This window comes from Mustela lutreola, chromosome 1 (assembly GCF_030435805.1).
Source record: "Mustela lutreola isolate mMusLut2 chromosome 1, mMusLut2.pri, whole genome shotgun sequence".
Lineage (NCBI taxonomy): Eukaryota > Metazoa > Chordata > Mammalia > Carnivora > Mustelidae > Mustela > Mustela lutreola.
In genome coordinates this window covers 248,450,006-248,477,267 of record NC_081290.1, presented here as the reverse complement: position 1 = coordinate 248,477,267, position 27,262 = coordinate 248,450,006, and the positions used below count along the sequence as shown (strand labels likewise).

Genomic DNA, 27,262 nt, shown 5'->3' with positions numbered 1-27,262 from the left:
GACACCCGTATCTATCCTTTCCACCCCGTTGCTATTTCCACTTTAGGCACGGCATGAACATTTTGGGGCAGTCAATAAAAAGCTTCCAACGACTCTAAAAATGCCTCCAATCCTTATTTTTAAATTTTAGATGGAGTGGACATAAGGGGAAATAAGTAATTTCTTCTTGCTGAATTTGTGCTTTCTCTTTTGCTGCTTGTTCAGATCTGATAGAAATGTAGCCCTCGTGAGATCTCTCAAAACCACTCAGTTATATAAATAAATTCAACCCAAAATTTTCAAATGGCTACTGGGTGCCAACACCAAGGACACAAAAATAAATAAGACACTCTCTGTTGCCTTCAGGAGTCCACCAGCTAATGAGCCAAAAGGACACGTGAACAACCAGCCAAAGTTTCTTGTAATGAGAAGCGTGAAGTGTTTGGGGGGCCCGGCACAGAGAGGGGCACATCCCTCCTGGAAAAGGGTGGGTGTGGAGGCCTGCACTCAAGAGACAGCATCTGACCTGCTTACAAAAGGATAAGGAAGATTCCCCCCAGAGAGGGCAGGTTAAGGAGGCGGAGGACATTCCAGGCAGAGGACAGAACATGAGCAAAGCAGAGAGGCATGAAAGTGCTGGCTATTTTTAAAGAACAGTGATTAGATTGGAGAGGCTGGAAGATAGGATAAATGAAAGTGGGGTGGTGGGAGAAAAAGGTGGAAAGTTAATTGGGGCAAGATGAAGAAACTTGAATGCCATGTCAAAATTGTTCAACCTGATCTTATAGTGACGGGATGCTAAGGCCAGTCTTCAGGCTCAAGGTGCCATCATCAGATGCAGTAGCAGTGGGAGAGATGGAGAAGAGGAGGAGAAGTCTACGTGGTTGGAGGCGCCTGAAAAAGTCTAGGCAGGACCTCTGAACCTGGACAATAAGAGGGGCAGGGATAAGAAGAAGGGCTGGATTCAAAGGCATCGTTTCAATATCTGTTGTTCACACAGGTGAACAGTCATCGACTCTGCTCAATCCGTGGAAGTCATCTCCTGACAAGACCATCCTACCGATCCACTTCTGAACCTCTGTGAGATGATTCTCAAATTTGTCCATTTGCAGGAGCTTGTACTGCTTCCGGCTTTGTACTAGCAGAGTAGCAAATGTAGGAACAGCAGCTACCGACCCCGAGGGACCACTGAGACAAAGCCCGACTGATCTCTCAGAGCAGGGGGAAGCGGAGGAGCTGGGACTTGGGCTCTGGAAGTCCTCAGACCTACAGGGTTGTCTCTTCCAACAATACACAGCCAACCAGATTAGTTAAAATTTCCCTCAGAGCATAGGCTCTAGATTAGAGAACATGGTTTAGGTCCTGACTTTGCCATATTACCATCCATGTGACCTAACCCTTCAAGCTGGGTTCTTCATCTGGAAAGTGGGATGATAATACCTATGTCCTCCCATTGCTCGCGAGAGAGACAGAAACAGAGAGAGAGAGAGGAAAGAGATCGCTCCCAAGAGAATCAAACACATGGTAGTGCTTTTAAGCTGAAAAGCATTATGTGGGGAACAGTTACTACTATAATCAGCAAGTGATAAATGGCTATAAAAACCAGAAGACCAATAAAAAAAAATCTGGGTGATACAAGTAAATCAAATATTTGTTTCACTACATCTCACTTCATTTCAGTGAAGATGATAATATTTTTTTTTCCTCTCTTGGGAAAAAAAAGGCACCATTTTGACACGCTCAAGTGTTGCTTTGTGCATTTCTTTGCCTTTCATGGATGGGACACATGGCCAGGAGCAGCTTTTGAATGGTAGTTTAAAATTAATTCTCTTTGAAATAAGAACCAATGACAAATGTCAGACCACTGGTGCATAGAAATAGTGAAAAGCCCTAGTTACTCCAAGAATGTGGCTGACATTGAATACATTATGGTCCAATTATGTTTCTTTTCAGAGTAGTTTGGATGAAGCAGATGAAAGTGGAGACTCCGAGGCCTGTAATTTCTTCCACAGTATATTTTCTCTTTGTGTGGCATGATTCAGAGCAGGGGCTTCCGAAGTGGAAGGCAGGCCTGGAAACATGCAAAATAATACTGGAATATAAGAAAAAGAATCAGGGCTTTTATTACGTTAATTATTATCTTTTTTAGTGTGTACTCTGAGATATGTTTCATAAGTACACATTATTACAGTAATGTAGTTAATAATTTATAAATACACACATGTGCACACATATGCATATTTACTTATGAGCGTGTGTATATGCATGTGTGTGTTGCTCAAACTTGTTTACTGAGGGACCAAGAGCAAACAAATTTGGCAATCACTATTGTAGAAGGGTTTTGGAGTTAGATCTGGGTTTGAATTTCTTAGTGATCTGTATTTCTTAGTGATCTATATTTCCCCATGACTTACCAGCTTTTAGTATTCTAGAGCAAAGAAGAGCAGGAAGCAGTAGATTCTAGTCCTGACATTGCCATTGACTCATTGTTGACCCAACTGTGCAGCTTTGGAGGAGTCACTGAGCTTTCATGAGCTGCATTTACTTCATTCCTCACTCAGACAATGGGTATAATAATACCTTCTTTACAAAGCTTTTTTATTTTATTTTATTTATTTATTTGACAGAGAGAGAGATCACAAGTAGGCAGAGAGGCAGGCAAAGAGAGAGGAAGGGAAGCAGCCTCCCTGCTGAGCAGAGAGCCCAATGCAGGGACTCCATTCCAGGACCCTGAGATCATGACCTGAGCTAAAGGCAGAGGTTTAAGACACTGAGCCACGCAGGCGCCCCTCTTTACAAAGTTGTTGAGAGGATTAAATAGAATAATGTTTATTCTGATTTGGGGTATAAAGGTAGTGGTTTAAGGCATGTGTTTGATATTGTCCCCATTGTCCCACCTCACTCTTGCCTGGTTGTCTTCATGTCCTAGATTTCACGAGGGTTACTCATCTATGGCTATTCTGGGGGAACAAGGGGGTGGGGACAGCAGGTCTTAGTCCTAATATTACTACTGAGTTAACATTCAGGAAGTATTAACCGAGCGCCCTGGTACCTGTCCAACACATGCTTAATATTATCTATTCTTCGCAGAATGCAAGAGAAATGTGCTTCATTTTTCAGATGAAGAAACTGCAGAGCACTGCTATCCAGTCGAACTTCAACAATGATGGAAACATGTTATATCTATGCCACATATGGGTATTGAGCATTTGAAACATGGATACTGTGACTGAGGAACTCAACTGCTAATTTCATCTTAATTAATTTCAATTTAGGGGTACCTGTGTGGCTCAGTCAGTTAAGTATCTACCTTTGGCTTAGGTCATGATCCCAGGGTCCTGGGATTGAGCCTCATGTCCAGCTTCCTGCTCGGCAGGAGTCTGCTTCTCCCTCTCACTCTCCCCCCCAACCCCACTCAAGCTCTCTTTCTCTCAAATAAATAAATTTTTAAAAATCTTTTTAAAAATTAAAAATAATTTCAATTTAAATAGCCCCATGTGACTAGGGCTACTATATTGTACAGTACAACTCTAGAGGTTGCTGAATTAGCATTGAAGCATAAGGATGAATTATGTCTCCAAATTCCTATGTTGAAGTCCTAACCTCCAGTACTTCACACTATGACTATATTTGAAGGTAGAGCATTTAAAAATAAAATGAGATTGTATGAATGTGCCCTTGTCAAATATGATTTGTGTCCTTATACATAGAGGAGATTGGGACACAGACACACATGGGGGGAGACCATGGATGCATGTGGAGAAGATAACCATCTACAACCCAAAAGGAGAGATCTCAGAAGAAAGCAACCCTGCTAACACCTTGATCTTGGACTTCAAGTCTCCAGAACTGTGAAAAAATAAATATCTGTTGTTGAAGCCACCCAGTGTAGAGTATTTCTTAAAGTAGTTCTAGCAATCTAATACAAAGGGCTTTTAAATTAGGTGAGAATTTACTTAATTTACAACAGATTTCCTCAATGAATTAATCAAGAATGCATTCTATCACACATATACTCATAGAATTAAAAATGGAGGATACAAAAAAACATGCAAGAAACAGTAGTTGAATGAAGAAAGCAGCAATATTTATAACTAGGTTTAAACAACTACTGATGCATAATGAACAAAACTAATTACAACCTGGAAGTAAAATCCCAAATGATTTACACACGGGATGTGGTAGGCAGATATGTAAACACAAGACCCATGTGAAGGGAGAGGGCAAGGTGGTGATAGTGAACATGTGATGAGGTTCTTATAAGTTTCTCATCTCATTGGAAAAAAGCAGAATAGAGCCAGAAATAAAAGTAACATTATAGAAATAAAACATAAAAGAAGATTAAGGGGATAAGTCCATATATATATATATATATATATATATATATATATATATATATTCTCCAAAAATCACAATAAATGTGAATGGGCTAAAATCTCCTTTTAAAAGATGACTCAAATTAGGTAAAACTAAAAATACTGTTAGTCATTCACTCGGCGGGGAGGGGAAAAGTAGGATTGTGGGAGGACACTTTTACATTTTATCTTAAATACAAACTTCTTGTTTAGTCTTTCACAATAAACATGCATTCCTGTGTTATTTATGTAACTAAAAATATTTTATTTAAGGGTCAGAAGCATTAACCTCGATCCCAGATTTTCTGGCTTTGGAAATAATTTGACTATATATATTGCATTTCACTGTGAACAGACAGATCCCTCCTTTGGCCCTTAATATCTGTATCTATAAAATGAAAGTGGTGGGCCACACTTGTGACTTTTAAATTTTGCCCAAACAAGTATTTTATGTGTATGTATGTATTACGTATTTTAGATTTTATTTTTAAATAATCTCTGCACCCAACATGGGGCTCGATCTCACAACCCCAAGATCACTGTAATCACAGTAATCAAGATTACTGATTGAGCCAACCAGGCATCCACAAAGAAGTATTTTATTTATTTTTTAAAGACTTATTTATTCACTTGAGAGAGAAAGACAGAGTGAGCAGGGGAAGGAGCAGAGGGAGAGGGAAACAAGCAAACTCTCTGCAAAACCGGGAGCCCATAATGGGGCTCAATCCCAGGACCCCAACATTATGACCTGAGCTGAAATCAAGAATCAGTTGCCCAACCAACTGAACCACCCAGGCACCCCACCAAAGAAGTATTTTAGAAGCCTTAGGGGATTCAGGGAAAAGTTATGTGAGTGAGACTTTAAGACCACCTACTTATTTCAAGCAAAGAAGTTTTTTTATCTGCTTTATATATTGATGTTCCATTTAAGATTATCTATAGAAAAAGTATTATTATTCTTAAAAACCTACAAATGTTTGTAAGCTGCTATCTTAGAAGACTTCTAAAATTCCTTCTGACTTTAACATTTTGGAGTACTTGCCCTTTCCCAATTTCTATGATGAATACTTCTACCTATAAATGTAGATCAAGGACATCTCATATGGGGTTGTGCTGTGTCCATATTTACAAAATTACCCCAAACTTCCTTACGGGGAAATATTCAATCACACAACCAACTGCTTTGTGAGCATGTAACCAAAGGGCTAATATGGCCGTTTCGGAGGGCTGGATTTCACATACCTCTTGGTTGGATACTACCTACACCTAACCTCAACGTCCAGGTTAATGCTAGAGTATCAAGTACCTTTGCCTGAGAGGTGGATGGCCTGGATTTCAATCTGGACCCCGCCAACCTGCCTAGAACCTGGCCTGGGCAAGTGAGGTGCCTCAGTTTCCTCAGAGACAACATGAAAAATAAGTTTCTTAAATCCCGAACTTCTTGTCACCTATCAAATTCTATAAGTCATATGTGTCCTTGATGCTTGATCAAAGCCAAAAATATGAAAAAAGAAAACCAAAATTATGTACACATCAGGCAAAGAGAAACTAGGCCTCCAAAGAAAACCTAGTTTCATAGAGGCTTATTTATGACAAGGTTTGTCATAAATATGACACACTGCCCATTAAATTCTTAAGTAGAAAAAGATGATGAATGCAGCGATTCAAAACCTTTGAGAGAAAACTTTTCTTCATAGGATGGCAGGCCGTGGAGGGCCAGGACCCTGATGATTAGCTGACCTTTTTTCCTCCAAGCTTCTTTGGAGAGATTATCTAAGTATCATTTCAGACACCCATCACTCTTATTTTTAGCCCTGAGTTCTCTTCACAAGCGCCGTGACCTGTGTCTCGGAGTTCCAGAGGCCTTCCAGATATGGTTCATGATTCATTTGCAGGTACCCTGCATTGATTTCCAGGAAGGTCAGGGGAGTCGGAGCCTGGAAAAATGATTTTCAATAGAAAATCCTTCTTTGCTGTTCTGACCCCTTGATCAGAAATTTACATTCCGCAGATTGATCCCTTAGTGCCATGGGCAGCTGGCAGTTAAAACAGAACCCAAGCAATATTGTTCTCTAAGGGCTCACAGCTGGCGTGAGGGGGACAAAACTCAGGGCTTTGGTCACAGGCTATTTTCAGCGTCTGATAGCAGTTGTGTTACTCATGTCTCATTCACCCTCTCCCCTCGGCCTCCCTCCCACCCTTCCCTCCATGGGCCAATGCTGGGGACGGCCTCCATGTATTTAAAGAGGACAAGAGCCCCCATACTCAGTTGAGCCGACAGAGACCGCACAGGCAGGTACGTGGAGCGACACAGACACTTGGGCTGGGGGTAGGCTGGCTGGGTGGCTGGGTGGGATTCGGAAGAGTCCTCTAGAGTTAAGGGTGTGTTTTGCGTCCCAGGTGCCAGTGTCTACTCTGGTTCTGTGTGAGGAGGGCTCAAGCTGTTCTGCTGTGGACCCAGCAGTTGTTTAACAGAACTCCCAAAAGGGAGATGAGTATTGGGGGGGTTCAAGGGAACCTCACAGAGAAATGAGTAAGGGATAATGTTTGGCCTAAGACTATTTCCACGTTGGAATGTTTCCCAGTGTCTTAATCAAAACACCATACCAGTCCTAGAACTACTATATAACGACTGGACGTGGATCTCCGGAAAACTTCCTGCCTTCAGGTCTTCTCTGTGAGGGTGATATTGTCCTAAACAGTTACAAAGTGTACAATACCGCCGAAGCCAGCTTTCCAATGCTCAGACGACAAGAGATCGTGCTATTCAGAAGGTGTGGGCGAAGGACAGGTTTCTATCATTCACCATACCTGCTTTGCGCACAGGCAATTTGCTGGTTTAAAATAGATGTTATATCCCAAGAAGGTACAGCAACAGGCTTGCTTCTAGTAACTTAAAATTAAATCAACCTCCCCCCAAAAAGGTCCCCCAAAAGACATTGCTACACTGAAAAATCCATTAAAACTCTATTTCATGGGAGGAGAATGCCCTGTGGAGGGGGAGGGGTGATTCCCAGCGTTTCCTCCCCGTTTCAGTCAAGCGTTTGAATGACAGGCGTGAGTGTGACGGAGAATGAATGAGAAGTGGTTTTAAGCAATAGTCTGAGTGGAGATGCTGACCAAAGATCAGAGCCGCCACCTCTAATTTCTGTTCCCATCCCTGTGCTGGGCCAGTGACAACCCCAAGAAGGAGCTGGGTGACAGATCTGAGGAACTCCGCCTTTCTGAATGAGCTTGTGGTGACCATCTTGTGTGTTGGAGCTGGGGTTAGGGGTGGGGAGGCAGCACCAAGGCAGGCGAGGGTGGGGAAATAGAGAGAGCCTTTGTCCTCGGTTCACTTTGGGGACCAAAATCTCAATACTGGGTACCTCCAAGTCATCACAAAGTATATATGACCCAGAAAATGTAAGGAATTCCTCTGACCTGGTTTTGGTTCCATTCTGATCAAGCTGGTCATTAAAATGAGCCTGACTATTGTCAGAGAGGGCAGTTGACCCCAGGGCCCGGTGCTCGCTCTGCTCAGGCAGACAGGTGCTTGGCAGCCCAAGCACACAAGCCATCCTTTAGAGACAGAGGAAAGAACCCAGGCAGGGGAAGGAGACAGACAGAGATACAGAGACAGAGATGGGGAGAAAGAGAGGCAAGTGAACATGATCACTCAGCAGGCCAATCACCATAATCCTCCTGAAAGAGGTAGAGACAGAATCTTGGAAGAACACAGACTCAGAAATCTTGGGAATCTGAAGAAGGAAATAGAAGAAAATAGCATCTGTTACTGAGATGGTTCAGAACCCAGTTCTGGACATCATTTAACTTCTCTAGAGTTTCTATGTTCTGCCCAGTCAGATTAAGCTAAGGCCATCTATCTGCGAGGGATTTGTTAGCATCCAAGGAGACGGACTATAGGAAGTACTTTGTAAAGTCACGTAAGACCATGCAAATACGCGAGCCTTTTCAGAAAAGGCCCCAGGCCAAGGCCGGTGGGCTGTAGGAGGATTTCCTACTAAGTGCAAGTGTAAAGAAGAAAGCCCAGAGGTCAGGGTAGATAAAAAGGTGCCCGGGAGTTAGAAGATGATTCATTTGCTTTATAAGAGGAAGGACACAGACAGGGAATATACTACACAGGAAACACAACTCCGTGGCAGGCAGACTTCCCGGTAGAAGCAAGCTGCTCAGATGTCTGGGTGTACCATAGCCAGGGCTGGGCTTCGCAGCCAAAGAGAAGTGTGACGGCTTCAAACGTGAAAAGCTACAGTTATTTGCCGCAGTGGAGAAAAGCAGGAGGAGACAGGGAGGGTCACAAGGGCCACACGCGGGAGCCTTTTCTGAGCCTCAGCGTGGACCTCGTGGTGGGAAAGGATTGAGCTGATATGGTTTGTGGGCTGTTTACTGCCCTGTGCAGGCACGGAACGCTATTTCACTGTCACAGAAAGTCCCATGAGAAGTCATTCTTCAGAGGAAGAAATGAAAGCTCAAGGAAGCAAAGTAATTAACTTAGACGTGGCCAGGAAGCGGCCGAGCCAGGATCTAAACCAGGGTGCACTGTGCTCTTTAAAAACACGTGTCAGGGCCAACGTAGAGCAAAGTGAGTTTCTGAAAGTCAAATTCGGCCACACATCAGAGGTGATTTCAGAAAAGGTGCAAGGTAAGCTGCGTGTCACAGCTGTGGTTTGTCGCGGGCAGGTGTGTCTTCTCAGAGTTCTCAGAGACAAGAGCCAACACTTGGGCTTACTTCTGTGCTGGGAGTAAGCAACATCGGCTTCCCAGGCTTGGCGAAAGGGCCTCTGCAGAGGGGACTTCATTCATCTGCTCAAACTATAGGACGAAGCCAGTGACCTTGAGTATCCCACACGGGGAAGCTGAAGGGCATGGTCTCCCCGGGCCATGAGGACTCTGCCGGGGCTGGCTGCATCCCTTCCATGTCCCCATCGCCAGCGAGGTCAGCTGGTGTTGGGCACCGGGGCTGCCAAAGCAAGGAAGCAGCTGTCCTGGGGCACAGGCTTAGGACTTTGCCTGGCATGCCATGTCTGGCACCGGGCACCCGGATCCCCACCCGCGAGGGAGCTCTCTCCCTGGCCGGGCTGCATGTGCGCCTCGGGGCAGCACGCTCTAAAAGCTAAGAAACAAGAGTGGGTTCACAGTCTGAGCCACAGGGGCCACGGAGAAGAAGCCAGAAAAGATTTGCTTGTTTTAAGAAAATGGATTTAAAAGCTGGATATCATATAATAATAGTAAGAATAATAATAGTAATAAGGAAAGCAACAAAATGATTAGACACCTGCCATGTATTGTGCATTTGTGTATGTAGTGCCTTAGATATTAGAATGATCCTCTCTAACCTGGAAACCTCTGAAAACAAGCCTTCTCGTCTGTCCTCACATGCATGAAAACGGGACAGTGGGGCTCACAGACTTAGAGCATTTTGTCCAGGGTCTGGCAGACAGCTTTTTTTGAGCCCTGGCCGGGTTCTTTGCAAAGCCCGTGCTGTTCCACTATGCCATCTCACCTACCTGGATTAAGACCGTAGAGAAGAGGCAGTGATTGAGAGGGGACTGTCACTGGGCAGCATTTCTGCAACGTGAGGCTCTAGTCGCTTTTCAGATCCCTACACCTGTCTCAGGGCCTGAAGGAGCCTTGAAGGGGCTTCACAACCCAGTAGTCATGTGGGCAGCTATGCCCCGCTGGGCTAAAGTCAACGGTGAAAGGGAACTCACCAGCCTCGAAGGAGTTCTCTCCGTGTCTGAATGGCAATGACTCTTAGGGAGGCTTTTATTTTACTGAATTAAATTCAGGCTCCCTGATCCTCCCACCCATGAGTACACTCTGGCCCGTGCGGTGACAAGGGGGTCAGTCAGATCTCAGTTCCCATCAGCTGGGAAGTTTGGTTCATGGAGGTGCTGACCCTATGCTCTCTCCAGTGTGCTGGAAGCAGAGACATGGGATATAGAACGGGCTTCATTCGGGTCTGAATTGCAGCCCTGCTGCTTGTGGGCTGTGTGATCTCAGAGAAGTCACTCAAGTTCTCTGAGTCTCAGTTTTCTCCTCGGCAAAATGGAGATGACAAAATTTGCTCTGTGGGGCTGTTGTATTGAAGATAGTACACACAAAGCAACCAACGTGGAGGAAACAATAAAGAGTAGCTAATTTTTGTTGACTTTTTTAAAGATTTTTTTTATTCACTTGAGAGAGAGAGATAGAGAGAGCACAAGCAGGGGGAGGGGGAGAAGTAGGAGAGAAGCAGGCTCCCCAGATCAGTAGGGTCAGTCCCCTCGATCCCAGGACCTGAAGATCATGACCTGAGCTGAAAGCAGACGCTTAACCTTCTGAGACACCAAGACGCCCCACTAATGTTAATATAAGAATACAGCTTTGGAGTCAGAGACCTAAATTCCTATCTCACCATGTGACCGTGGGCAACATAATTTCCCTAAGACTCCATTTCCCCAAAAGTTACCAAAGGCAACTTTTGTAATAGTGTCTACCTTGAAGACAGAGTGAGCTAATCCACAGTGCCTGGCCGAAGGGACACCACACACTTCAGCTTCAATAGTAATATTATTAGATTGATAGTTATTGCTTACATTCCAGATATACGCTCCCATGATACAAAATCTTGGCTTGAGCCAGTCTGGACAATTTAACTCACTATGCAGAATCAGGCTTCTAAAAGGGTGACCACATGAACCCACGCTGAGCCAGAAATGGCATTGTCGCTAATAGTTTCTGCTCGAAGTCATGGCCTAAGGTTCCCTTCCCTCCAACATTCTTTAGCAGACCTCTATAAAGAAGAAACTGAGTCACTCCGTGCCTGTTTTGTCTCCCCCACCCACTTCTACTCTAAGGATCACTTTTCAGATCCACAGCTGATAACAGACGAACGGTGAGCGCTGGAGTAGGAAGACGGTGCCATGGCGCATACCGCGGTTACTCGTTTAAAAGTTCAAATTGAGATGTGACAGTTCAGAGTTACTGCAAATCTAATTAGTTCACACATTTTATTTTTGATGATTTTATTTATTTATTTATTTATTTATTTGAGAGAGAGAGAGAGAGAGAGCACGCATGAGAGGGGAGAGGGTGAGAGGGAGAAGCAGACTCCCTGCTGAGCAGGAAGCCCCATGCCAGACTCGATCCCTGGACTCCGGGATCATGACCGGAGCTGAAGGCAGTTGCTTAACCAACTGAACCCCTAATTCACACATTTTAGAATACTTGATGGTTTACAAAGGGATTTGAGGTACTTGAACTGTTTCAATCCTCCCAGCAAGAGTGGAACAGAAAGTTTCCTGAAGTTCAGAGAGCTTTGCTGGTTTCCCCAGATCACACAGCTTTGAGGAGGTGGAATGGAGCTAGAACTCCAGCCTCCTGCATCTGATCCAGTGCTTTCCCAGGGCGCACTGTGGCATATCCCTGGTATCACAGTTCCCACAGTATTATTCGTGAGGAAACTGACACAGGTCTCACCAGGATCTGGGTAGCTAAAAGTTTGGAGCTCACCCTCTTCCTAGCCAATGTAGCAAAACTTGCAATCTATCTTATCTTCAGGAGCCCCAGATTGTCCCCCATTTCAATCCTGACCCTCGACTTCTTCTGTGACAGCACAGCCATCTCCGGGACTGGCTCTGGGGAGTAATGCCAGGTGATATGATGGAGACTGTGACCCAGGTGGCAGATGGGGCTGAGTGACAGGCAAGCCTATATTTAGCATCCTACCTTCAATGACCCTCGCTTGTGCCAGGCAACGCTGATAAACAAATGAACCATCCCTTGGTATCTTGCCAGTATAAACTCACATTCTGGGCCTGGTTAGCAGAGTGTTGAGACACAGGAATTCCAAAGCAATGTGGGAGGCTGAAAAGGTTATGTTTATGAGCCAGGACTTAAATGTGCTTTCAAATCACGGTGATTTAATTAGCAGATTGGTGCTATTTGAATAGCCTGAAGTAAAGGGGGTAACGATGCCTTGCCTGTGACTAGCTCAATACTGCTTTCAGTTCCATCATATTTCACCCAAGTTCAAGGCCACAAGGTCAAGACTAGGACCCATGTCTTCCGAGGTGCTTTACAACACCCTCTGCCTTTTGGCCTTTGAGCACTGGAAGAAGAAATCAGAGATGTCTTCTGTGTTTAATCTTCATAGCTACATTTCCAACTTTTAAAAATGGAACTCAGCACCTGTTTAGTAAAATGCTTACAGATTTCTATTCTGGGTTTCAAGTCCTAATACATGTATGTCAGATATTTTATGATCACTTAAAAAAATAACCTGTGCTAGGATCCATTACGTTCTTAAGAAGGTATTATCTGTAATCTTATCCTCACTTTGAAAAGTATTATGTGTGGACAATTACTGAATGCGCCAGCCTACATCCTCCCAAGGGCTGTCTCTGGCTACCATGAACTTGCAGGCCATGCCAATGAGATTTCCACCAAAGATTTGAGACAAGAAATGTGACCTAGGCTTGTTTTCATTGAAACTTTCCATCTCATTAATTTCACTAGTGTCACTGTCTCATTTCCAGATCTGTATTACATTTCTCTTCTATTTTATATTATGTTACAATCCAGGATCAAAATGAACATGAACAGAAAACTATGTGATTCTACTCTTTTCCAAAGAATGTATCATCTTTAATTAGAGAAGGGTGAATCTTTTTTTTTTTTTTTTAAAGATTTTATTTATTTATTTATTTGACAGAGAGAAATCACAAGTAAGCAGAGAGGCAGGCAGAATCTTAGTAAAAGAAATTAGCTAAGAAAATATTCCCAAATGTTTCTTTCTTTCACCTTACCTGGTTTGTAAATAAGGGGTTGGTCAATCCTTGAAGATCTATACCAACCATAGAGACCTAAATTTTTTTTTAAGATTTTATTTATTTGTTTATTTGACAGATCAGAAGTAGACAGAGAGAGAGAGAGAGTGGGGGAAGCAGTCTCCCAGCTGAGCAGAGAGCCCGATGCGGGGCTAGATCCCAGGACCCTGAGATCATGACCTGAGCTGAAAGCAGAAGCTTTAATCCACTGAGCCACCCAAGCGCCCGAGACCTAAAATTTTTAATGGAGTCAAAAATAAGCAATTTGGGCTCTTTTAGAAGATATTAAGATATGCCTTTCTGTGTGCTCTTTTCTCTACCTGAAATGTCCTTCCTCCTTTTCTCTATCTGGTAAACTCGTATTCACCATACAAAAGGTCAACATGGACTCCTCCAACAACTCGTGTCTTTCACCCCCAGTCTAAACGTGGGTAGCCATAGTCTCCTTTGAGTTTGCATGGTGCTCTCATAAGGTTCTTCTTTGGTACAGGGTATTCTGGTTCCTGCTTCTTCCTCTAGAATGTAGTCTTCTCATTCTAGGTGACACAAATTATTTATTTTTATACGTTTTCCTCCCCTTGATCCATCACCAAGTTCCTAGTACAGTGCTTGACACATGATAGGTAGGTAGTAAATACGTGGTAAGCGAAGGCATGTAGATTGGATTCCAAGCCTTTCATTTCAAAATCCATTGTTCTTTCCTCCAAAAATCTGAACTACAGAAATAGATGCACTAGATGTTTCCTCTAAAAAAAAGTTTAAAGAGTATTTTCTAAAATTCTATTGAATAAAAAGAAGGGCCTGCTCCTATGAGAGGAAGGGTAGGATGTTCCTGGCTAACCTCATGCTGTTCTTGGTAAATGGGAAAGCTCTTTACAGGGACATTTAGGTAGAGATGTTTCCTTTGGTTCTGGTATCAGGTTTAGTGGCCTGTTTGCTATTTGCCTTCTGTTTCTTAGCAAAATCTGTCTTTGTTGGACCGTTGACTTGGGAGGGCTTAGCATTAATCGCCAACTATTATAAGAAGGTGACTGGCTTCCCAGAAGGGAAAGAGAAGGTCAGAAGCAGCCACTTGGAAGGGCCTGATAGTGCTTGGTGTCAATGACAAGATGACATACCAGGCTTCTTAGAAACCAAAGGATCTCAGAGAAAATTCAGCCCCACAGAGCTGGCAGGATTTCAGAAATTTCACTGACTATGGATGGCTGATTTTAGTTCTGCTCTGGGAAAAGTAACAACTGGATGCATACTTATGCATAGATGCAGAAAGAAAGGGAAAGTTGTTTTTTGATGCCCCTACTTGTCTGGTATCTCTCACTCAAATGCTATGGTGAGGAGACGACGAGGACCTGGGGCTGTGACTAGCAGCTGCTCCTTGCAGCAGAACGTCCTGGAAGGGTGTGGGAGGACACGTGGCACTATCACCCAGCTCCTGGGATCACACCTGGCACCATGAGTTCTGCCAAGTCCCTTCCTTTGGTGCTATATACACACCAAATGGGGTGTGTATATAGGGGGGGGGAATAATGACTCTCTTCATAACACAGGTGGGGAGGCAAACTTAAGAGAAGCCATGCAGTTCATCTCACTGCCCACGGCCACCGGCGGAAGCTCTGAGAGCGGAAGGCAGGTGTTCAGACTACTCAGCTAGTGTAGTGCTTCCTGCTTGGGTCTAAGGGATAGGAGGAATAAATCTGAATGGGAGAGCTTCTCTGTCATAGATTTTTATCAGCAAGATTAGCTAAGGCTTTGCTGCCCAAACAATGGTCCACTATGAGTAGCATCAGCACTGCCTGGACGCGGTTAGGAATGCAGAATTCCCTGCCTCACTCACATCTATCTACCAAACCAACATCTGCAGAGTAGCAAGATCTGATGTGATCTGAGAAGCACCAAGCTAGGTAAGAAGATATGCCATTTTCATAGATTATCCCCACTTCCACTGGAATGTTTAAAATTTCAGATACAAAAAATTATATTCAGTATTTGTTTACAATTTTATATATGCAAAATTAGCTCATCTATTCCTTCCAAGAACCTTGAGAGGTATCTAGGGGCAGGTGCTACTGAAATTTAACAGAAGAGGAAACTGAGTCCTAAAGTAGTAAAGTGACTGGCTCAGAGCCATCTGAGTGTCCAAGCCCATTCAGAGACACGCACACAGTATTTGCTCAACGCATGGATGCATGCGTACACAAACCACCAAACACACTGGGGCTGGATCTGGTCTTCAGACCACAGTACTACCAGGCACTAGTGCACTCCTGAGATTACCAACATTCAGAGTACATTTCCTTTATATCCTGTTAGACTTGACCTTGGTCAGAAGGTCTTCAAGATGCCAAACTGGGGCGGAGGAGCAAAATGCGGCGCCTGCGAAAAGACAGTCTACCACGCAGAAGAAATCCAGTGCAACGGAAGGAGTTTCCACAAGACCTGCTTCCACTGCAGTGAGTCGGGTGAACAGCACGAGGGCCCCATAGCACCCAGAGGGCATTTCAAAGTTCACATTTAGCCACAGATACTGTGTATCAATGGTCCTCAGGCTCTGGTCCAAGGACCAAAAGCAGCAGCAGTACCTGGGAACTTAATAGAAATATCACTTTGGGAGCATCTGGGTGGCTCAGTCAGTTAAGTGTCTGACTCTTGATCTCAGGGTCATGAGTTCGAGCCCCACATCGGGCATGGGGTTTGGAGTTTATTTTTATAAAATAGAAATATCACTTTGGGTCCCCACCTAAATGGATGGTATTCTCCTGAGTACCGTCTTGCCAACTGCTTGCCCAGCTCGGAGGCCATTTCCCTGCTGCTCAAAGTCAGAACAAGCTAGCCTGCTGCTGCCACCATGCTGAGAACCTTGACCCAGGAGCAACATTTACAAAGTGTGACTTGGCAGAGAGAGGAAGCCATTGCTTATCTGGAGCCAGGATGGATCTGGCTCTAGGTTGTTCCCACTGGCCAGTGTTTTGAAGCCGGCTATGACTGGTCTTTCCGAAAGAAAGAACCTGTGTCAGGTGAGGGGCAATGCAGCCAATTCTAGAACAGTCCAGAAGGGAAGAGTTTGGGGCCTAGGCACCAGTAGGCTGACAAAGGATATCTTTATCATCATCAGCTGGATACAGATGCACAAATGCCAAAACTGGGGGGAATACAAATCCCGGGGTCCATCTGGAAGTCTGGCCCAGACTGACCCATGACTTTGGACAAATCACTTCTCATCTCTAAACAGCTGCAGCAGAGCCTGGAGTAGAACCTGTACCTTCAGACCCTCAGTCCTGTCCCTTCGACATGACTTCATTCTAGAGGTTTCAATGGCTAGTCCAGTTCTAGGAGAACAGTCTTTTTTGGCTACCTACCTTCCTTGCTTTGCACCTGTATGTCTGGCTTAAGGGCTAACTTTGCTGGACATTTGGTAGACCCCCCCCATAAACGTGGCTCCCCACACGACCTCCACAATCTAGCCCAGTAGCCATAAAGCATCACATTGCCCCAAACTCTTTAACACAGAACTTCAAGGACTGGAGGCACTTTGTCCTTAAGCTGCCAGAAATAATACTGGTTTACCCACTGCAGGAGTTCCCATGATCTCTTATCTTCTGTGGCAAACCGAGTTCTCACTGAAGAATAGGGGATACACAGCTCTCAGTGTCTGTGTATCCATTGCCTTGGGTTCTAGCAATGGGTAATTTTTTTGAGGTGGGGAAGGGCAGAGGGAGAGGGAAAGCATAAATATTAAGCAGGCTCCATGCCCAGCATGGCAGACCCTGACACAGGGCTCAGTCCCACAACCCCGAGATCATGACCTGAGCGGAAATCAAGAGTCCAACGCGTAACTGACTAAACCACCCTGCCCAGCGCCCCAATGAGTAATTATTTTAAGTCATCATACACACCCATCAGACTCAACATTATTATTCCAGCTACCCAGAAGTCATTGCTCAAGAGTGCCTTCTATGACCTTCTGGCTTTTGTCCAAAAACACCTAGTGTTCTTTAAGAAGAGGCGGTTCGAGGAATAACAGAAAGTTCCCTGGAATTAGAGTACAAATGACTAGGTCTTGAGTCTGGGTTCTGCCATGTAAAAGTGCGTGACCTTGAGCAAGTGATTCCACCGTCGTGAGCCTCACTTTCCCCGTCTATAAAACAGAGACGACAGCACCCACCATACCTGTGTTGTCACAAGATGAAAACTAGGTTCCCGATCAGGCCTCTGTTCTCCTCTGATCCACTTTACTGAGTGAGAACAGGACATGGTAGGGAAGCTTTCCATGGTCAGGGGTATCTTGTTTTCCTCAAGTGGCAGGAAGATGTCTTGTTCAACAGAGCCGTGATGGAAGGGGTGTGAGCATTTGCTGGTACAGCCCTTCTAATGCTTTGATATTGTCCTTAGAACTCACGGGTGGGACGTGAGTCCCACACGTTTCTGTGGGAGTGGACAGAAGGATCCTGGGGAGGAGCGTGCTTTTCTCTTTTACCACCCCATGACCTGCCTGTCTGCAGGCCAACCTGTTGTTGTCGTGAATAGGATTCTGAAAAGCAGAGCCTACCTTAGCTTGTCCTCTGGCCAGTGTTCTCCAAACTTCTAGACAACCTTCATCCTTCTTACCAGTGTTGTCCGAAAGAAATGTCATGCAAGCCACACATATACATTTAATGTTTCTAGTAGGCATATTTTTAGAAAGGTATAAAGAAGTGACATTAATTTTAAAACATTTTATTTAACCTAATATGTCCAAAAATTATAATGTCTACATGTAATCAACAGACACATCATTCGTGGGTTATTTTATATTCTTCTTTGCTTGTAATTAGTGATAGAAATAGGTGTGTCTTGCACTGACCGCCCATCACATACACAGAAGGGAGCAGCTGCGGTGGCACCTGGGTGCAGAAGCTAGTCAGGCCCCAGGGGGTGTGGCTATAGGAAGGATGCAGGCATGATGGGGTATACACAATCCTGGAGGGATGGACTGGAGCAGAGGTCAGAGGCCCTGAGGCCAGTCATGGCTTTGCTACTTACATGCTGAGAATCATGGACAAGTCACTGACCATGATTCCCATGGGCCTGTGTGCATTCATCTACTCACTCACTCATTCATTCAACAAACGTTCACAGCGGACTAACTCCGTGCGGGCCCCATGCTATGTTCTGAGGATATCAAAGTAAAAGTGTTTTGCTCAAGGAACTCAGAGTCTAGAACACCACTGAATACTGGAGATGCTTTTCTGGAGACTTGCAGCTGACAGTAATAAGAAGGGTAGAGATAGACAGTATATATATTTAAATGCAAGGCATTTTTCTCCAAAAATTATTCCTCATAAGAAGGGTTTGCCTTGTCTTCAAAGCCTTATGAAGTATCTCATGCTGTAGGATAGTCTCTCGATTTTCTGTTTTACAGGGAATTTTTAACACATACAATGTTGACTTAATTGTTCAATGAATTTCCATAGACTCATTTCCCCATCCATACAACCACCAGCCCCTTGTCCACAACTTTGTGCTTCCTCACTCTCATATTCAGTTACTATGTTCTTAAATAAAATACAGTTTGGGGAAGGCATAGTACTCTGCAACAGCTTCATTCAAAGCTGGACAGCCTTTGAAGGTCACTTGAACGGCTTAAAAACAAAAAAGGAAGTAAGTAAATGAATGCACATGTTAATTCATTCTTGGGGCTACAACCTCACTATGACAAGCAGTGAGTACAACCTTAAACAACCTTTAAGGATCACTGTTATAAGCAATGCAGCGACTTATTAAGTTACAAAAATCCTACATTCTTTAAAATATTTTATTTATTTATTGAGAGGGAGAGAGTGTGCCAGTGAGGCTAGTGGCAGAGGGAGAGAGGGAATCACAAGTAGACTCCACGGCAGGCACCAAGCCTGATGCAGGGCTCGATCTCGCAACCCTGGGATCATGACCTGAGCCAAAATCAAGAGTCAGACACTTAACTGACTGAACCACCCAGTGCCCTCTACATGTTCTTTAAAGCTGTTTGAATGTGATGCTGATAGGAAGTTCTGGTTGAGACACAAATTGCAGGTGACAGCCTCCCGCTCAAGTATAAACAGGGTTGGCCCTGAAAGATGCAGGCAGAAGCGGGGAGCTGGAGAGCTGAGTCAGCTGCCTCAAAAAGATACCAGTGATAGGGAGACCCTGACGGTGAAGGTGCGGAGAAAGAATTTGGATACACTCATTTCCTGAATTTGTGGAAGATTTGAAAAAGGAAACTCTCCAAATCAACCTATTATTGATTGATATTATTAAATATTAGGAGGTTTTAACACTTTCATTGTCATCCTTGAAAGTTTATTTTTAAATATTTTATTTATTTATTTGACAGACACAGATCACAAGTAGGCAGAGAGGCAGGCAGAGAAGGTGGGGGAAGCAGGCTCCCCGCTGAGCAGAGAGCCCAATGCGGGGCTTGATCCCAGAACCCTGAGATCATGACCTGAGCCAAAGGCAGAGGCTTAACCCACTGAGCCACCCAGGCGCTCCCTCTTTTTTTTTTTTTTATTTTAATTCAATTAGCCAACATATAGTATATCATTAGTTTTAGATGGAAAGAGTTTATTTTTTCAAATTGGCAAAACAAACAAACAAACAAACAAAAACCCAAAAAATTTCTCTCTATATATCTTCTTTTTGGAAAATGGAGGCTTGTCTTATATCCTTTCTATTATGGGGGATACTTTATACTGGGTAATGTACGGTGACCTGGGGCTAAGCCAATATAAGCTGAAGGTCTACCCCTTCACCACCTCCTGCTTCCAGAACTGGATGAAAAGTAGCCTCAGTGGTAGCTATCTCCTTGCATAACAAAGGCCATGGTAAGTAGAGAAACTGCTGGACCCTGATTCTGATATAATTAAGGGGAAATAAACTCACCCCCAGTCTCAGCCGCTTATCCCCTACCCACCCCTGCACACATGCAGACACACACTCTCCTGGTGTCATCTGGGCTGAGACACTCAAGGATTCAGCTTGTTCGGATTCAGGGACAATATTCTCAGCTGGTCCAAGACCACACAAGCCCGTTGCAATCCTGGCCTCCCCCTCTGTCTAGATGGTCTCCACTGAGCACATTCTGTCCCTTCTCTGCTTCCCAGTTTCCTCACCTATGAAATCAGGGGTGCCGTGGGGTCCACAGCTCAGAGTGCTCTGGGTCAGGATATCAGAGCTGTGCTCTTGGCCAGAGGACCCCTCTCGCTGGGTCTCTTGGCCCTGAGTATGGCATCAGGGCTTCAGGGAAGGCGGGGAGGAACCATGGCCCCAGCCCCCTGACCCTCCCTTTCCCGGCAGTGGCCTGCAGAAAGGCTCTCGACAGCACCACGGTTGCAGCTCACGAGTCCGAGATCTACTGTAAGGTCTGCTATGGGCGCAGGTACGGCCCCAAGGGGATCGGGTACGGACAAGGCGCTGGCTGCCTCAGCACGGACACAGGCGAACATCTGGGCCTCCAGTTCCAACAGTGAGTTATTGCCCTGTTTCTCCCAGCCCGGTAGAGCCCCAGCTATCGGGACTGTTCATTCTGTTCCCATAGCAACGTTTTCTGGAAGTGGGAGAATGGTCTCAGTTGTTGACTTGCCAACAATAGGAATACTCAGTCTGACCAAGTTTTAACAATGTGTCATCTCTCCCAAGGCTCTCTTCAAATTATCTGCCTTTCTAAAGAGCAATTACTTTTACACCATGGCTCTTGGTTTGCATGTCAAGAGAAACCCAGAAAGTACAGCTTTTCCATTGTTTGACCTTTGCCAAAACTGCATGGAGTCTCGTTTCTTCCTCTTTGAGTGTTTCGGTGCAAATCACATACATATGGCCCGGAAGCAGTGGACATTCACTGTGCGCTTGTCACTAAAAAGATTTCTTCCCTCGGGCTGTAATATGATTAACATCCACATCACAGGGAGGGTGGGTCTGCAGGAAGGGCAGTGGGCCCCCCCTAGCTGCCCACTGACCACACAGTGCTGACATTCCCCCGGCCTGATCAAGGGAAGCCGGACTATCACCCTGTACAAGCGCCATCTACCAGGCTGGCCTACGATCTTGATGATGACGCTGCCTTCCAGCCCGGAACTGAGTACAGACCGACAGACACTCACCCACAGTGCTGTCTGGCCAGCTGGTGTCCAGGCTCAGCTCCACAGTGGGACTAGACAGAAAGGGTCACCCAAGACAGTGGCCCATGGAGGGCCTCCCCCAGAGAGCAGAGTTAGACCATCTAAACTGTCATCTGGCCCCTTCCAAAGAGGTTAGGCCATGGTAGAGCCTGGGAAAATAGTGCAGGGATGTATGACCAGTTATTTGAATTTTTCTCATCACTCAGTGAACAACTGAACACTGTTTAGTGAAGACAGGTACCGACCACGTTCTTGGCCACACGTTGCTTGAAACCCACTCTTCTCTGTTAGGGCTTCCTTGTGATGCTACATCAAGAGGGACAAGAGTCCACAGACCTGGGTTTCATCCCAGTCCACCAGTCATGAGCTGCCTGACCTTGGTATATGTGCTGCCGAAGCGAGCACGAGCTGCCTGGCCTTGGGCTGGTGCCCCTGGAACCCTTGCTCTCCCCCAACCAGCCCTGCCTGTCTTAGAGGTTATGATGAGAAGCAAGTGGTAAATATACAAGGAAACACCAACAGAGATGGAAATGAGGTGGGGGTTTTCTGCGCTTCTTAGATGTCACTCACACTGGGCAAGGTCACCCTTTGAGGCAGGATGACTACCTGAACCGTGACAAGGACACATCGGTGTATTGGGCTGAGGTTTGCTTATGATCAACTGTCAAGATCCCAACTTGCTCTGTAGTATCTTCAGAGCTCACTCCATAAAGCAGACCAGTAGGCTTTGAGATGGTACAGAAAAATCTAAACACTGGCAGCAATGCTAACATGACAACAACAACACAAGCTAATGCACATGGAACCCTTACTAAAGGCTTTACAAGGGAAAGGAAAAATTTAAGCCAATGACAGCAAGGTTTGTTAGCCCTTACTACCTCCCAGGAGACACTCAGACTTCTAGGAGCTCTCCTCATGTCCCCTCATGAACCCTCCTCAACAACCCTGTAAGGAAGGCACCATGATTACTCCCCTTTCCCAGACGAGGAGTCTGAAGCACAGAGAAGTTAAGTAACTTGCACAAGGTCACACAGCTAAGCCCCCTTTGCCAACAAGGTCTATAGGTTTCATTTATTTTTCTGTTCCCACCAGGTCCCCAAAGCCTGCACGCTCAGCTACCACCAGCAACCCTTCCAAGTTCACCGCGAAGTTTGGAGAGTCAGAGAAGTGCCCCCGATGCGGAAAGTCAGTCTATGCTGCTGAGAAGGTGATGGGAGGTGGCAAGGTAAGGACTGCCGTGGGAGCCAAATGGGACTTGCTCATCTGCACAGGAGGAATGAGAGAGGAGAGTAGGAACTGTGCGCAGGTGGGAGCCAGGCCCTTTATCCTCCTTTGCTCCTGGGAGCCATGTTAGGAGCCACCCATCCTCACCCACTTTCCTGGGCTGTGGCCGCCACTCAGCAGAGCCCTTGGAAACTAGAACTGGTGCAACTCGATGCAACAAGTTTCAGTCCACTGGGCAGAAGGTGCCCAGCTAGAAGGTTGGAGATACAAAGGTGCATGAGCCCCCTTGTCCTTCTGTGTCCAAAATCCTTCCAGAAAGGTGTCAGCCCTGTGAGCCCATCATCACTGTGTAACTCAGTCGCCACAGATGGATAGAGCAGACCCCTCAGGGCAGTGAGAAGCATCTTTGTTCACAAGGGTCTTGGCAATTAGGGAAGTCACCCCATGTCTGAGACATTACCGCACACTTGCCCTACAAGCTCTGGTTTCAGGGTATTCGCCGAAGGGTTTGGGCCTGATGGAGGAAAACAAAAACCCATTTATACTGAAGCGGAGAGGGATGGGTGGAAACAAGGGTCCTGGAGTGTCTGATCTCAAATATGAGGGCAGTCTCCACCCTAAGACTGGCTCCTTGAAGATGTATGAGAACCCAAGGCTGTGCCTGGGGGACAGGCAGGCGTGCGGAAGGAAGCCATCTTGTGAAGATCCGAGCCCTGCGACTCTCTTCCATGGGAAACACACAGAGTTCAAGCAAAGCTGAATTCCTGGTTAATTGCCTTCTTTCTTCACTTCTTTTCTTCTTTAACTTTATATTCAGTGTAAATGAACGTATTCAGTGCCCCCAAGTTCCTTTCTCTGTACTTTATACCTTGATCTTCTAGAAGGAGGAAGCCCTTTTCTATTTAGTGTGTTCTGAAGGAATACACAGTGATCACTTTGATAAATTTATTTGTAGGGGTTCTGAGAATTGCTGGCCAAATCCATTTTCTCTGAACCCCTGGAAAAATTATTCTGGGGTCAATGAGACGTGTGAGAGGTTAAGATAGTGGCACTCCTTTATATGCTGCTGGTGAGTTCTCACACGGAAACAGAACGTGCTGCCCCCCACACTAACGTAGCGCTCCCACTCTTCTGCACCCCTCAGCCTTGGCACAAGACCTGCTTTCGCTGCGCCATCTGTGGGAAGAGTCTAGAGTCCACGAACGTCACTGACAAAGATGGGGAACTTTACTGCAAAGGTGAGTGGTTCCAGGGACTCTCATGTTTTCCCAAGGAGGATTCTCAGAGGATAAGTTGTGTCCAGCCAAAAGGCTTGTGTTTGCCAGGAGGCACGGTTGCTCAGCCTGGGCAGTTTGGGTTCTCAGGATGGGAAGCAAAATCCCCAGAGGGAAAGAATTCTACACCCCCTGACCCAGCTCTGGCCCTCTCCATTGGAGCATGTGGTGGGAGAGACCAGATGCTTTCAGATGCTCAGTGGTTCAAAGCAGCCTGAAGGGGGAGGGGACATGGAGAAACAAGGTCCTCACTCTGGTCCTGCAAGAGGCCACAGGCCTCAATAAACAGCATCACATTCCCTTCTGAAAACCCAAACGCCCTCTACCTACCTGAGCGGTGGTTACGGGTGACTAAGGGAGAATGAACTCTCTTTAGTTCATTAGACTAAATAACAGTTCATTAGTTTAGAGAGTCTGACTTCTCTTTGGTTCATCAAGACAGACTATATCCTTCCCTCCCTCCCACTCTTGCTCTCTCTCTCCTTCCTTCCTGGCGTTTCTCTTTCTAATGTTGCGTATCACTTAGTGATCACAGGGACAGAACTGAGGAACAGGTTTTCCTTCCTGTCCCCCCTGCTCTACCCCCAGATGCCTCCAACGGTCCCTTTGTCTTGCAGAGAGGAAGAGAGGCTAACTCTCTTCTGATGCTAAGAAAAGGGAGGGACGCATTAGGGGCAAGGAGCTGTCCCCTCAGCCCCAGAGCCACAGTTTCTCAGTGGGGAATCTCCCACCCTTGCACAGAATGATGGTGTCCCTCGGTCTCCAAGTGCGCGTGGTAGAATGAAGTGAGAGGAGCGATGGAGAAGAGCAGTGGGAGGCCATTCCTCATCAAGACCGCGGGATGCCAAAGCTTTGCTCTTGGGGAGATGGAATGCAAAGGAACGCACTATCCCACGGGAGGTGCCTTCTTCCGACAGTGGAGAGCACAGAGGGTCCTTAGCATTCGCAGGCCAAAACCCCTAAAATGTTGCTGCAGTCAGCTGACAGAGTGACACGTAGACAACCTTGCTGCCAAGGGAACAAAGCCCCAGTACCACACAGTGCGGCAGCACCCAGAGGCGAGTGAGCAGCTTGGGGCATTAGGGGAAGCTTCTTGGAAGACGAGCCTCCTCGGATCTTGGAGGGTGAATGGTGGGGGGACATTGGTGGGGGACATTCCAGGAACGGGGAGCAGTGCGTGCACCGGCACCCAGGCCAGGGCACTGCGGTTCATTCCAGGGACCCTGGGTCGTTCCGTGTGCCTGGGGTGTCAGGAAGGAGGCAGAGGCAGGAGGGGACCAGGCTGGCAGGCAAGCAGGGGCCACTTCACGTTCACGCAAATGATTAAATGCCTGTGAACGCTGAATCCTAAGTGCCCAGAAGTATCAACCATCTTTATCAGCAGATTGAAAGTCCGTGTAGTTCAACGTACTCCCAAGTTAACTTGGGAATCCGTGTGTCACAGGATGCCTCTCAGAGCTGGAAGGCCTGCATCAGACCCCAGGAAGCGTGATGATGGTCTAACCAACCCTTTCTCTCTCCCTTTTACCCCCTCCCTTCTCGTTCACAGTTTGCTATGCCAAAAATTTTGGCCCTACAGGTATTGGGTTTGGAGGCCTCACACAACAAGTGGAGAAGAAAGAGTGAAAAGTGCGTGTATTTCCACCAGTCTTTCACAGTTGCCGAGTCCTCCTGCCAGACGGGAAGCCTGGCCCCATCATGCCCTTGTTGGGGCCCGGGCAGTATTTCTCTTCAGAAGTGATCATAGTCTTTACCCAAAGTTAGGAAACACTTTTGGAAGAAGAGTATTAACAGTTTAACCTGTAACAAATGCGTTATTATTTCTGACACCTGGGGGTGGGAGAGGCAATAAATGCTTTGGCGGCACCTTGTGTCTCTGTATCTTTTCTGTAGAATAGAGGGCGAGTTTCAGGGAAAAAGAGAGAGGTTTCAAAAAACTCACTGCAAGGATGTCATGAATCTCAGTGTCCCCTGGGGACGGTGTGAGCAGGAGGAACAAGAGGCAAAGGAGAGAGGGCTTCCAGAATCTGCCCGCGGAGCTGCTTTCTCGCTGCTGGCAGAGAAGGAAACGGGGTTCCGGAGGAAGCAGACAACATGAGACCGAATTCTGGAAGGAACATCAAAACCAAAAAACTGCTGAAGCGTCAGTCCTTTTGTCCTACGAGGGGCTTCGCAATCTTCACACATTTCATGAAAACCCGGAAATGGCAACAAACTGAGGAGTTTGCTTCTGTGTTATAAACAACGGGAGGATGATTTTCTTTTATTCTGGGACAATTCCCTAGGGTTTAGCAATTTTCTGAAACCCTCTCCTACGTCAAATTGCCGGCCTCACCCATGAAATGCAGCCAATTAATGTCTCTGCCTCCTCAGCAAGTTCTCAGCAGCCCAGGCGTGCATATTTTCTTGGGGCTCTGCTTTTAACGATGACTGCATCTCGCCCGCCCCCGGGAGAATTCTGATTTCTGGGAGGAAATGAAAGCAAGTGAGTGTCTAGACGAAATCATGGGTTCATCTCTGCTCCAAGGCTCAAGAAGGCTTTCTTTTAAAAGGAGCTCTTACTTCGGGGCTGACGACACACGTTATCGTATAGACAAAGCCCCTCACTGACTTGGTTACCTACTAGTTTTTGGATACTCAAAATGCAATTACATTTTATCATGTTCTCTGTTGGATTGGTATGGATAGAATGGCAGGGGTTGTGTCTCATTCTACCTTCAAAGAGGTAAGGTAGAAGTACGCTTTTTTTGTCCAGAGACCCCATGCTGGGGTAACTCAGCCATGGAGTTCCAGTAAAATGAGCCGAGGATGGAAATCCCGTACATTTTACATTCTCTGGGGAAGGCAGGGTACCGCGATTATTTCTAACTTGTAAGCTTTTGACTAGAGTTGTCTGGGATCCCATCAATGTCAATCCAACAGTTAATAACATCAGTGATAAATAAGTCAATCAAGTCCCCTTTAACCTGCACGGATTTTAAATGCAATAAATATAGTCCCTAGGCCTTCACTAGGAAGTTCCCTGCCCTAGAGACTTCCAGGCTTGCAGAGGGGTAGGATACACACACGAAATGATCACCGGATTGTGCAGTGTTCTCTCCGCCACCACGTCTCACAGTTCCCAGCCCCACCATCCATCCACCTGCGAGACTGAGCCCAAAACTCAAGTCATCCATGGCTTTGCCCTTTCCCTCACCCTCCCTTGCTTCACTCCCCAAGCCTCCTTGATTGTGAGTCCAAAATGTCTCTAGAATGCATCCCTTCCATTCCTACCCTTTGGAATACGTAGCAGTCAGCTAGGGCTTCCATTACAAAGGACCATGGACTGGGCGGCTCAAACAGCAGAAATTACATTTGCACACTTGCAGCGGCTACACATTGGAGATTAAGGAGTCAGCAGAGTTGGTTTCTTCTGAGGACCTCTCCCCTCGTCTATGGCCACCCTCTCCCTGTGTTGTCACATGGCCTTCCCTCCGTGCATGTCTGTG

At 45.9% G+C, this 27,262-nt stretch overlaps 1 protein-coding gene across 2 annotated transcripts; it reads left to right on the top strand.

Annotated features, from left to right (window-relative positions):
* The first annotated feature begins 6,522 nt into the window (after positions 1 to 6,522).
* On the top strand, positions 6,523 to 25,640 carry CSRP3 (cysteine and glycine rich protein 3). 2 transcript variants are annotated; one of them, XM_059138077.1, is made up of 6 exons: positions 6,523 to 6,630; positions 15,458 to 15,597; positions 20,456 to 20,624; positions 22,369 to 22,501; positions 23,645 to 23,738; positions 25,324 to 25,640. In XM_059138077.1, exons 2-6 carry the CDS (start codon positions 15,486 to 15,488, stop codon positions 25,398 to 25,400), a joined length of 585 nt encoding a protein of 194 aa, XP_058994060.1. In that variant the 5' UTR covers positions 6,523 to 6,630; positions 15,458 to 15,485; the 3' UTR covers positions 25,401 to 25,640. The 2 variants fall into 2 exon arrangements, with proteins under 2 accessions (XP_058994060.1, XP_058994069.1); XM_059138086.1 differs by lacking the exon at positions 6,523 to 6,630 and adding an exon at positions 7,160 to 7,163 and having other exon boundaries at positions 15,457 to 15,597.
* Positions 25,641 to 27,262: the final 1,622 nt, after the last annotated feature.